At 41.2% G+C, this 13474-nt stretch overlaps 1 protein-coding gene across 1 annotated transcript in view; it reads left to right on the top strand.

The window, feature by feature from the left end:
* The window catches only part of TPH2 (tryptophan hydroxylase 2), a 61388-nt gene that overhangs the window by 9995 nt on the left and 37919 nt on the right, over nt 1-13474 (top strand). Inside the window, exons 2-5 of the mRNA XM_009327664.1 lie at nt 3259-3411; nt 5858-6041; nt 6149-6249; nt 9528-9595. Coding sequence (XP_009325939.1) covers nt 3259-3411; nt 5858-6041; nt 6149-6249; nt 9528-9595 — 506 coding nt within the window. The remainder of the gene's footprint in view (nt 1-3258; nt 3412-5857; nt 6042-6148; nt 6250-9527; nt 9596-13474) is intronic.

The following is a 13474-nucleotide window of genomic DNA, read 5'->3' as shown; positions in this document are numbered from 1 at the left end:
CTGGTCAGGGGAGCTGCGAGGTGGGTCGGGTGCAGCCGGCCCGTCCGGGGGGCCCGGCGCCAGGGAGCCGTCTCCCTTCCTCCGAACTTTAAGGTCAGGTGAACAGTTTTTCAGCAGTTAGAGGGGCCGATGAAACTAACTTCGCAGTCTCATGGGTCCTCATTCAAAACGCAGCCTCCAATGTGTTTTCAAACAATAGTGAAAGTTTCATTAGAAATGAAGGCCTTGCTACCGAAATTAACTGTATTGCTATTGGAATAATAGAAAATCACTGGGGTCCAGTTCAGGTGTTTCTAAATGCTTGAATTTTGAAAGCCTGTGATGAGTCCCGCCGACTGTGCGCACTAGCGCTGTGTCAGCAGAATCTGCCTTTCCAAGGCACGCGCAAACCTCGCAGCACGGTTTGGTTTTGGCAATACGCAAATCCCGTGCCCTTACACTGCCTTGGTGCCTATGGCACTCTCATTGCTGAGCAGCTGCCTTTGAGGTTGTCCAGCTTCTGCCAGCTAGCAGGGGCATGAGTACGCGTGGGAGCTTCATATGGAGGGTGTGCGATTCCCCTGCTGAAAACGCTGTCCGGAGGTGGAAACAGTCCTCTGTAAGATGATACGGGTGCAACAGGTGGTTGGGTGATTTCAAGCACAGGGTAAACTTCTGTATGCTTACAGGTAAACGTATTTGAATAGGCGTACTTTGATAAGAATAAAGAATGTTAATAGGTACTAATAACGTAACTTGCTCTGAATATGTGAAATATTTAGGATTATGAAGACTTTGCCTCCTATAAAATTTTGCAACACATGAAGATTCAGATCACTTGAGTAGAACCAACAGAATGCCCCCGTTTGTACCAGTTGTGAACTGGCCTGTTGTCTTTATAGTAAAAGGTGGAATATCCCTATTTGTACATGCTTTGCTTCTATTGGAAATATTGAATTAAATGGGATAAATTTGCTTTTCTGTCTTTATATTTGAGTTACTTTCTTCACTGAGTTCTGCTATAGATGACTTTTTTTCCTGAGTACTTGTGCTTGCTCCAGATAATTCATTTTCATTAGGAAAGTTGATCTGCTAGTCATTATTTAATTATGAAGTATACTAATGAGGATGGCTGATAAGATTTGAGTTCTTGCAATATCACAGCCTCTTCTACTGGGCTCATAACAATCAGCTTATCTAGTTCTCAAATGCTTCAGTCATCACTTCAGGTAGTGCTCTCTTGAGAGTATTAGGGAACCTGTGACAGTCTTGGAAGGTGCCAAGTGCTCTTGTTTCCCAGAGGAATCGAAGGTATTGAGATTCTCAGACACTCAGTTGAATACATGATCCTCGGAACATAGCTTCCAGAAAGCAGCACACAGTGAAAAAAATCACGGATGCTATAAAAATAGCATCTTTGTGACTTCATGCAGAGGTTGTGTACTTGATGTATGTGCAAAGGGCTCAGCCAAATCCCAAATATTACTGAAGTTAAAACAAAAGTGACCTTCTCCTAAACTGTCCCTGAGCAAACCTCCTACCAAGCAGAATCATATAAGCTCAACTACTAAAAAATAAATGTGTTTGAAACCCTTCATATATCATTCTGCAAACATAATTGCTTTTCCAGATTGTTTCTGTGTAGTCTAGTAAATGATGAGAAAAGACGACAGAGACTTTTTAGCATGTCCAGTAAGTAGTTTAAGTGTGGCTAGTTTAACCTGTGTTGTTTAAAGAGTGGCTTTTGGTAAGATGATGCATTTTAACTAGCCCTCTTTTTAATTCAGTGCATTCTTGCACGTTTTAAAAAAAAAATCTCAGTAGATCCAGTGGGAGCTCACTTGGGAGCTGCGGGCTCTCTATTCAGTGGATATTCCAGAGTGGATTAGGATCAGGTAAAAAGGTAAACCAATTTGACATGAACCGTGTATATGCATTGAGATGGATGTGATGCAAATACCTCATCACTGTCAGCGATATCCATTTTTAAGAAAATCATTTTACATAATCCATTTGAAAAGGAATCAGGCTGAAGCTTACTAATTTTCTGCTGGGTCACGGAGCACTTGATGAACTCTTGTAAAATCTTCTAGAAGCACAGGGAGACTCTTTGCTAAAGTCCATTGGCGCAGGTCCACAGACATTATACAAGTGGCATGACCTACCTTTAAGGAAAAAATAAGGATACAGATTTAACTTGGCTGTTATCAAGTGTTGTGAGACCTGTTTAAAAACTTCATCTGTTATCAGGTTATTTTCCTTTCATGCTGCTTTACAGTTTACCAAAGAAAAAAAATAATCCATGTGGAATAGTTGTATATGATTCTTAATTTCTATATTTACATTTTTTTTTTAGTGATTATATTGTGGATGATACTGTTTTAGAAAAAACAGTTAGCAGCTCACTGGAGACTTCATTTCTCCAGGAGCCACAACCTGGGCATTGGAAAATGCAGGCTGGTTTTTGAAAATCATGGTCAATCTTATAAAAATTGTCTTTAAAAACTGTACTGTTGGTGTCTCGACAAGATTTAAGCTAATAAAATTAAATTTTTTGGAAAATGCTGGCTGAAATTTGGCTTAAAGCAGTCTTTGAGCCCCAAATTGTGAGAACAATGTAGGAGTGGCCAAGGATGGTGTGATTTTCTGTATTTTTTTTGAGTTCCTCAGCCAGCTTATCTTCCAAGGGAGGTACAGTCTAAGCTTGTATTTCTGTTCTCGTTTGTATAATCAACAGAGGTTTTGCTTTCTCAGGAAAAATGACATTACATGACAACATTAATTGTGGTACAACAGAGAACATAAACTTTATTTTTTAAATTTAATGGTTAATACAAAAATACAGACCAGTATAAATCGTCATGATTGACTGGTACGGGTTAGAATAGCATCACTGCAATTTTGCGGTGTGATTTTGCAGCAATATTCAGGTTATAATAGCATCACTGCAAGCTTTGCAGTAATTCAGACCATCTCCATTTGGTTCATGTTTATTACTAATGATAGCATTGCCCTAATAATATAATCATATTTGTATCCCAAACATTCATATACTTCTCCTTATGCTTTTTTTTATGGACTGGCCTCTTACACCATCATCTCTAACAGCAGTTTTTGACCTGTGATACTGATTTCAAGTAAATACATTACCTTTTAAATTAAGTCTAGATGAGTTACATTCAGGTTTTTCTAACAAAAATTTATCTTTGCCTAAAAAGACTTAATTTTAGCAAATGCCCATTTGCATTTGAAGTGATGCTATTCTTTATCCATTTATAGCTAAACAGATCAAGTTCTGGGAAAAATGAGGAAAAGAAAGGGAATAAGGGAAACGGGAAAGGTGAATCTGTTTCTGAAGGTGGAAAGACAGCCGTGGTGTTTTCCTTGAAGAATGAAGTTGGTGGATTGGTGAAAGCTCTCCGACTCTTCCAGGTAAAGCTTTCAAATCATTACGCTGACTGGACTGAGGAAGGCTACTGCGGTCAGGTTGTTTGTTGGTATAAATCTAATGGACTGTGGTGGAAGGAATAGAGTGCAGTTATACCCTGCAGAATTGAATACAAGTAACTTAAAATTTTATGGACCATTCAACAAAGCATTTTGGGCTCGTGAAGGGTTTTCTGGAATAAAGTTTAACAGTGATGCTGATTTTCACACCATTCGCTTTGGATTTCCGATGTGCGATTCTCAACACTTGTAAATTAGATTTGGAGTTGTCTGTGCAGGCTACAATGAAAGGAGGCACTTTCAGAAAGCAGTTCAGAATCTAAATTGCATACAATCAGGTGGTGGTGGCAGCCTTGCCGCAGGACAATGTTTGGTCATGAAGTTAAATGCACCTTTAAGTGCTTGCAGGGTCAAGGCTTCATGTGTCTGACTAGAACGTAAATTGTGAAGCATTGGTTCCCATATAGATCCCCATGCAATCGGTGGTTTTCAGTCAGACTGCTGGTACTGCATGTAGTTTGCTTGCCTTATTAGTAAGTTGAAGAGGGCTTGGAGGCATGTCTGAGGATAGTTAAAGCAAAGCAGTATGATAAAAGTCTTAGGTTGTTCAGTCTGTGCAGTGCAGTAAAGAGAATGTTAGGAGGTGGCTTGGGGTCTACTTCTAATGCCAAACCATCAGAGGGGTGTACGTGTGGGATCACTGGGCATTACCAATCTTAACTAACAGGCACTGGGTCTGGGAGCAGATTCCCAAGGCTGATGTAGATACCTAGATTCCCCAGCCAGGGAAAAGGGGGTGTTAGATCCCCAGGAGGGAGGCTGCCAGGAACCAGGGTGTTTGACAGAAAGCTGGTAGGAATTGCAGGAATCATGTTTTCAACGCAGCTTCTCTCCAAGGGTTAAGTGTCTAACTGCAGGTCTGGCTTAAATGCTTGAATGGGTTCATACCTGAAGTCCTGGATTTACACATCAACTCCCCCTTCCTGAGAATGGGCGTATAACTGACTCTGGTCTCTTAAAACATGGCTGGAAGATGTTACAGAGACATCACCCCCATTCACGGAGTCACAACTATTTGAGTACTGTGAGGGGGAGCGCAGGGTTTTGTTCTCTTCTCAACCTAGGGTAGATCAAAGCCACTTCTCCGACTTCCCAAGAGAATGCCTAAAACTGGTAGCTCTGTGTCAGCTGAAAACACGCAGGGGAGCCCTGTGGCCTGTGTTATTCAGGCGTAGATCATCAAAATGATCCTGCTTGGCTTTGTAATCTGCCAGTTTACAAACAGCAGATTCAAAACCCTCAGCACATGTAGGGTTTTCCTTCTTTGAATTTGTTATGTGAATGGGTTAGCTAAGGAGATACACTGTATACATACCTTATGGAGCATGCCAGTTAAAGAATTATGTACGTATATGCAGAGGTGTAAAAGCAGAGACTGCTGGTTGGCTGTACCAGAGGGGACCTTCACCTGAAACGGAGATTTCTGCAAAATACAGCAGGCAGGTGGAGGTACAAGTGCAGAGTTCTCCTCATTTGGAAGTCAAAAAATGTTTTATTGGCTTCACTGAGTAAGTGAAAGGATAGTTGTGAAAAGTAACAGATAGTTTGTGTCTGACGAAAAAAGGAAAAATCAAAGAGTCGATAGAAATACTGGTTGAAAGTAATCATCTAGTCCAACCTCCTGTTTTGAAGCAAGGCTATCGCAACACTCGATCAGGTCAGCCATAACACATCATGGTTGTCTGTCATTGTACAACAACCTTGGCAGACCAGTAGTTGTGGTGGGAGAGATACCCCATAGGAAAATTTTAATGCTAGAACTGTTTACACACTCGTGTTTAGTTTTGATGGGGACATTATAATAGAGAATAAATTGAATTAGATTTTATTACCGCTTCAGGTAATTCATAATTGCTGCAACAAAGGTAGATGAGGACTGATACACAGTTATCCTTAAAAAATATTTTCTCCCTTGTGTTCGTGAGAGATGCTGAAGTAGTACACATTTAATAGTGTCTAAGTAAACACACTCAAATCCAGTTAAATTAACAGTATTATTATGCACATTGCCTAGTAAAATTGGATTTCATGTTTAACAAAGGTAAATATACAATTGCATTACAATTTTTTTCTTTTTAAAAATTATAAAGTAATATTGTCCTTTATAAAACATTGCCTTGTTAGATAAAATTAAATCATTAGTTAACTTTCTTCATTAAACACAATAGTATTATTTTTACATTCAGTATACAGATTTTTTTGTCTGTCTTATTTATTAAGCATCACTAACCAGTTATGTAGGTCCAAAGTGAGTACTTTCAATGAAAACACCTTTTAATAACTGGGAAAAACTTTCCTGAGGAACATGCCATCAGTATTCTCCTTCTAGCTTGTATGTCTGCGTTTCATATGCTATTTCATCTTTCCACAGGAGAAACATGTGAGTATGGTTCATATTGAATCACGAAAATCGAAGAGAAGGAACTCGGAGGTGGAAATTTTTGTGGACTGTGACTGCAGTAAGAAAGAATTTAATGAACTAATCCAGTTGCTCAAGTTTCAAACTAATATTGTATCTCTCAATCCACCAGAAAACATCTGGACTGATGAAGAAGGCAAGGCTTTTTTTGTATCACTTGGTTTAGACACTGACAAACGTTTTGCACAGTATCTTCGTAGTCTTACACTCCAGTACATTCAACTCACATTCTGTCTTCTACAGATCTCGACTGTGTCCCTTGGTTCCCCAGGAAGATATCTGAATTAGACAAATGCTCACAGAGAGTTTTGATGTATGGATCTGAGCTGGATGCAGATCACCCCGTAAGTGTAACATAAAATTGTATTGTAGATAATTTGTTCAGGTTATTTGCCAGTCAAATAAAAAGCCTGTTGACTGCCGATTCTGAGTACTTTTTTGAGCATATGGTTTTCAGAAGATGGGGATTTAGTTCTCTTCAATGGTTTCAGTGAATTAATTTTCTTTTTCTGTAGTAGGACACCCAAAAAGGAGGTCCTTCAGAAAACTTATTCACTCTTGAACAACTATGTCCCCTTTTGTACTGCTTTTGTTTGTTTATTTTTTTAATTAACTAGTTGATAGAAGCTTTCGGACTCTGAAGAGTTTAGATCAGTGTGACCTTCAGTTCTGGCACAGCTCTTAGGTAAGAATTGATACTAACCTAGGTGTCAGAGAAGAAAGAATTATGAAGGAAGACTTCCTTGGGCACTCAAGAGATAATTGCAAAATAAATCAGAGCAACATGTTCCCGTTTCTGCATGAATGCAGCAGATGGTAAGGTGTCTCGCATTGTTTCCTGACTTTGGTGACAGGAGACATTTCACACAAGCTGTATCTGCAGTAGTGCCAAATGCTCAGCGCAAAAGGCAAAAAAATAGCTTTGTTACTGTTTTATTCCTTTTGGCTGATGTCCATAAATGCTTAACTTCTGGGTCTCTAGATGGCAGATGATGGCAAGCATTTGTGTTACAACATTTTCACTTGTTATAAATCCAAGTTTCTACCTTTGGACCACTTGGCTGAAAGATACTGATGGTAGCTAGTTGTGTTCATTCCTACTCCAAAGTAAAATAGGCTGGATTAAACTGGTATTGTAGGAAACTTCCAGCTGAAAGGAAGTAGGTAATGAACTAAGATATCTGACCATAAGATTGTCTTGTAATAGACTCAGATTAAACTGTAGCTGTAGGCGATAGTCTCCTTTGGTTTTTGTCACACGCATTTTTGTTGATACTGTCCAAGGTGGTTTATGCTCATAGAATCATAGAATAGTTTAGGCTGGAAGGCACCTCTAAAGGTCATCTAGTCCAACGCCCCTGCCGTGGGCGGGGACATCTTCAACTAGATCAGGTTGCTCGGAGCCCCGTCCAACCTGACCTTGAATGTTTCTAGGGATCCCAAAGAGATTGCAAGTGACAGCAGAAAGATCAGTTTGGTGTAGGGGACTCTTTAGTGATGCATCTGTGCTATACCATGGTACTACAGCGCCTGTGCGGACTCCTCCCTGGTGACTGCCTTGGCTGAGGAGAGGCGGGAACTCCTGGTGGCCCTGGGTTTGGGGCTCTATGTCAGTGCAGAAATGGCACTCAGACCGCTGCCTTCTGTCCTGTCTGCTCCAGAGCTCCTACAGCTGCTGTGCCGTGGTGGGGACTCAGGCACAGACCCTCATGCCTGCATATACAAGCAAACGGATGTCATCATGATGTCCCCTGGCAGCCCCACTTCCCTGTCTCTGGTGTCACCTGCCTGCATATCAGCCGCGATAAGCATCATCACCTTGCTTGGTTTTCAGCCATCTCTACCGTGCGTGGGCCCTTCCCACACTGTGGGCCCACAGCTGGGGAGCGCGTTCCTGGATCCTGGTTTCTGCCATGTACTTCTTGATGACAAATGAGGATTTACCTCGCGTTTTCTCAGAATGGAAAAATCTGTTGATTACCTGCAACCATTAACAGTAATTTGGTACAAACAGAGGCCGTAGTGGCAGCTCATTCTAGCCTTGAGTCGATGACTATGACAAGCCATTTGATACTGTTTTATGTTCTGAGCTGGTGCCTTCATTAAATACTTGAGTGCTCTGCTGAAAATCTGTCTTCAGTTTTACACACAATGAAAAAAGACATTTGCATTATATGAATATATATTTTACACTTGGGGGAACTCTTATAATTTACACACCATTTGTTAGCCTATGCAGCATGCTAGGTATTAGAGATGGGGGGAAAAAACTGTAAAATCTGTGACTGGGCTTTCAAAGGCCGCTTCTGGTGCCTGCCCTGTTCCTTACCGGTGGCGTGTAGGTGCCAGAGGACCAAAGAGAATTACCCTATTACAGAACCAGCATAGCCCCACTTCAGCAGCATAGCCCTAACACACTCCGTTATTGGCTAATGGTTTCAGTCTCAGTTTCACCACATGTGACAGGCTTTTAAATCCCCTGTGCTGTCTTCCATCACTTTTCAGCTCTTCAACGGTCTGCAGCTGAGTAACTCAATGCTTACGTCAAAAGGTATTACGCCGACAAGGAGGCGCCCCCAGGTTACAGCAACCTATTGCCAGTCAAAAAGCTTTTCTGTGTAGGAGTGGAGGCCTGAAGGTTTTCTGCAGTCCTTTGACATCCTTACTCCGCCCCAGCAGCGCAGCTTTGGTTATGGGGCAGTAAAATGCCTTCTGAGTTTTCTGGAAGCTCATACAAATATTTCAGATCAAATGATGTTATCTTTTCATTCCCTTCAGTGGTTTGCCTTTGTGTGTATGAGCAGTAAGGAAAAAATGCATTTTACTTTCAGCTCTGACTAGGGGAAACTTAAATGCACTTTCTGGGCTACTAACTGGGTAGCTTAGATAACTCTTTACCCTTTTTCATCTTCAAGAGGTTGGCAGTTCTGCCTTGAAAACAGATAACTCTTTTTGTAGTCCAAAACCTGAAGTGTCTACATCTTTTATAGGTATAGAAGAGATCTTGTTTTAGTTTTGTATAGCTCAAAAGGCTATAACTGGCTGGTGTGTGTGTGTTACATAGCTCTTTTGCGCTTAATATGGAAAAGGTATGAGCCTACTGTAGCCCACGAGGTAAAGCCCTTCCTCTGTAACTCAAATTGGAGCAATATGCATATTTGCTGCTGGAGGCTGTTCAGTCCCAAATATGTTGGTTAAGATGACAACTGCTGAAGTAGCATCTTCAAAATAGTTGCGTATGAACTCTGGGCGCTTGATTCTTCTAGTAAAGAAAGATGTATTAAGGATAGGTAAATTATTCTGCTTTGTGCCTGTGTATAGATCTCCATTCAGATTAAGGAAAACCTGAGTGAGGTGAGATGACAAAAAAAAAAGTTTCCCTTTTTCAACATCTTGGATGAATGACTGTACCTATGCACAAACCTGTCTTGAAAAAACTCCCGTGGGACTTTGGTGGGGAAAAAAGTGAAGAAATCCTTATCTTCTCTTGCAGTCCAGTAGATTGTGTTAATAAAAATACAATATAATTAGTACTAAATAAACACTTTAATGATTTATTTTATAATTCTTACAACTAATTTTCTGTCCTTATTGTAAATTACTCTCTTCTTCCTTGCTTAAGGGATTTAAAGACAATGTCTATCGACAGAGAAGAAAGTACTTTGTGGATGTTGCCATGAGCTATAAATAGTAAGTACCGGCATAATTCTTTCCCATGCTGCTGACTAGTTAGAATTCATGCTCTACTTAATTCTGTAGGATGAAGTTTAACAGTAGACAAACTCATCCTTTAGACTTTGACTAGTTTAGTGTAGGCTATAAATGACAAACCTGATGCCTGAAATCCCATTACATTTTTGGTACAGATATAGGCAAGTAAAGCATTTGAAAGGTAAACACTATCTCTTCAGCATTTTATTCGTAGCTGCTTAAACTTAAGAAACTCTTTTACAAATGCTTGCATGTCTTAATGACAAACTGATGCACTGCTGAACTGCACATATGTAGCATCCCTACGTAGTTGGATGAGCTCACTGAAAAACAAAATTAGTATTTTCTTTTCATGTGCTTACTATACTGGATGCTGCAAAATACCATTTATCAATTTTTCCAACACAGCTCTAAACTTCTCAGAATTCAGTCAGTGGATTTCTCTGTAGTTAGTGGAACTGGTGCCTGTGCACAAATACACTGTGTGTGTTTTCTTCCCCCCCCGTCAAGTCAGAATTTTCAATTTGCTAATGTCCCTGGCAGCTAGAAAACTTTCTGTGCTACCTACAAATACCTACTGTGTTGTAATTTTCTTGTCACAGAAGCATTCAGCTAATCCAAATCATACTGCAGGTTTTATTTGCAACAGGCCTAAGCCCTCGTTCTCAAGGGAAAGAACATACTAATTTCATGTTCTTTTCCATTTTAACACACTACTTCAGGTTTTTCATTTTTCTCCTTTGAGATTTCTACCTACATTGTTGAAAGAATATAAAACACAACAATTTCTTCTCCCTTTGTAGAAGGCATGTCCTGTCAGGAAGCACTTAAAAAATAGATTTTTGAAGGATTTTCAGTTCTGCTTTTGTTTTTAACATAAGGCTAGTATACGGGCTCCAGAATGCTGGGGAGACAGGATGATTAACTCTGCTTTGTGACCATATAATCCTGATTATATTTCTCCTTTACTTTTGTCCCATTCCTGTCATTAAGCTATTACCAATCTAATAAATGTGTAAGTGCTAGTGTTGGTTCCCCTTTTTTCTGCCCACGGTGGCATTTGTTTAGCTGGGTGCTCATGACATTCATCCAGCACACTGAGCTGCTGCCTGCTGGGGGCAGTGTGCTGGTTGGTGGAGAAGCTTCCTAGGCTGACCAGGTAAGTACTAAGTTTAAACAGTTTTCAAATGTAAATTGAGACAGTTTTCTGGTTGGTGTTTTTTTTTTTTGTTTTTGTTTGTTTGTTTACAGCTGATTGATTATCTTTTTTTCAGTCTAATGCTTGCTGTACAGTTAGTTCGTCTTGCCTAGCATTTATTGCAGTGTGAAATGTCAAGCAGGTACCTGTGGATGAGGGCAGACTGTGTGTGCTCCTAGAGCTCTTTCTGTAATCTCAGATAGTTCTCCATTTACCCATGATAGTAGCAATAGTGCCATGCATTTCACAGCTGGTAAGTTGCTGGAAAAATCTTCCTCCCTTCTCCCTCTTAGCTGCCTAAGTGCTAGAAAGATTGTGCTGCTGGCTTAGTGAGCAGTGGTTGGTCTTCTGCTGCAAAGGGTTTTTTTTTCCCTGAAACCAGTGAGAACCATCTTTTCACAAAAATCACGTAGAGTAATCCTGCATATTCCCAGAAAAACAGATAAAGGAAAGATCTTTTCCTTCTTTAGGTTTTGAAGGCTCTAGAACCATTTCTGCAGGCACATTACAAAAATCAAACAACCCAAAACAGAGGGGGCCACATCTTGTACTTCAGCAAAGCTGCTCGGAAGTACTCCTTCATCCCACTGATCTTTTCAAACCTTTAAAAGATTTCAAGCTCTTCCTACTATTATCAGCAGAGGGAAAACAAGATGCTTCACATATTTTTAGCTAGGGACCACAAAATGGCTGGGAGGCCAGTGATTAGGGCAGTTACCTAAGTTCTTGTTCATACTTCTTGGGTCTCCTGCAGTGGTTATCTTAACCCCGGGGATGTGCCATATCTACCGGACTGTACAGTCAGTCTGTCGCCGGGTATGCCTGTAGAGACAGCCCAGGCAGACGGTTACCCTCAGCATCCTGCAGCTCAGCCTAAGCCATGTTGAGGAAAGGCAAATCAGCTCAGGAAGGACTCCGTGCTGCTACAGCTAAGCTGTTTCTGCTACCCATGCTGGGGAGCTCAGAATTAATATCGGTGTCTTGACACTACATTGCAGTCTCATCACACTTTCTTCTGTGGGCTAGTGACTATTTATTTATACAAAAAGAACAGCTCTGCTGTAAGGACTGCTTCCCTCAGGGATACATTCAGAGCATTGTCTTGAACCTCTCAGTGTCTTCCAGGTAAGTGACCTTCCTAATCATTCACTGAGGCTTGATGTGTTTCTACTTTTCATTTTCCACTGTAAAAAAAAAAAACCCACAAAACCCACAGTTTCCTTAAAAAAATAACAAATTTGGCTGCAAAGAATTGGCTGCAAGGAGTTGGCTCTGTAAAAAAGTTTGAGTGCATGGTGGATCTTGCTTGTTGAAATAAGAATGTGAGAAAAATGATATTAGCAGAACTGAGTGAGAAAGGCATGGGTCTTCCCTCAAATCTGTCTCCCTTGATCCTCTTGATAAAGAAAGCAGTATCATGATCAGCTGGAAATAAGATCAGCTCTCCTAGGCATAAATCCTATTAAGGCGTTAATGTTCAGTGAACCTTACTTCAGTACTAATTAATTAATTGAAACAATAACTAAGTTATAAACCTTTTAGTGAGCAGTGAACAAGCTTCAGACCCTTGATTGTGTTTATACCTCTCTAGTGACAGGCTAAATAGAAACCTGAGTTTTTCCACTGGCGCACAGATTTCTTCAGCTTTGCTGGGCCAGTGCTGACCCGTACTGGCAGTATCTGTAGTAGAGGTCAGGTCTGAGGAAGGGGGAGAAGGCACCTGCGCGGTAATCTGGCAACCCCAGATGGATGGAGTGGCAACCCCAGATGGATGGAGTAGCAATCTGCTTGTATCTGTCATGTACGGTACAATTTAGAATAGCTGTGTTATGCTTTCTGTGAGCTGGCAGGCAGCTTAAGGCTGATGAAGTGTAAAGGTGAAGACAGATACTAGACCTGAAGGACTGACTCCCACTGCAGAATGGGCACAAACCCAACGCAGCTTCTGTTGATGAGAAATACTTCACTGAATGTGTTGCAATTCTTGTCATGTCTGCGAAAGAGTGGCTGAAGAGAAACTAGCGGATGTATTGGATGTTCAGTGAGACCTTAAGTATGAGTACCTCATACATAGTGGCCTTTGACTGATGGATAACTGGCATGGATCAAAATACTTTGACATAGTGAAAGGCAAGGGGATTAAATAGTAAGTTTTCAATAAAGATGAGGGGACAACCACAATGCATGTAGCGTGGATGCACTTCTCTTGTGCATGTAGGGGCTGCGTAGCAGCAATCACATGTGACATGAGGGCTCATTCCTTGTTACCCCGTATGGTGGCGGCAGGACTATGAACGTGGCGACAGTCGAGGTGGAGAGCCAACTCCCAGCAAAAGCCCAGCGCTGCAATTGTCCTGCTGCAGTGAGATTCCCCGTGCCCGATACGCCTGTTCAGCGGCTGTCTGCGACACTGGGGAAGCTGCAGCACTGGGCTGGGAGTGGCCCATGTTGCCAGCCCTGTGGCGGGGGAGGGGGGGATAGGGACTGATGGGGTGGAAGGGATCCTGTGAATCCCTTTGCCAATCCGTACTTCGTTACAGGGCGGGAAAAGAGGATACCTGAGGAGAAGGCAGACTGCACAGATTACATACTATAGATTGTGAACATTAAATGCAGAGAAAGATTATAAAGTTTCTAGGGGGAATTTGTAACGTGAGGTG

The sequence above is a fragment of the Pygoscelis adeliae genome, unplaced genomic scaffold, assembly GCF_000699105.1.
Source record: "Pygoscelis adeliae isolate BGI_AS28 unplaced genomic scaffold, ASM69910v1 Scaffold113, whole genome shotgun sequence".
NCBI lineage: Eukaryota > Metazoa > Chordata > Aves > Sphenisciformes > Spheniscidae > Pygoscelis > Pygoscelis adeliae.
The sequence above is the reverse complement of the archived record's forward strand: the minus strand, read 5'-3'. Positions and strand labels throughout refer to the sequence as shown.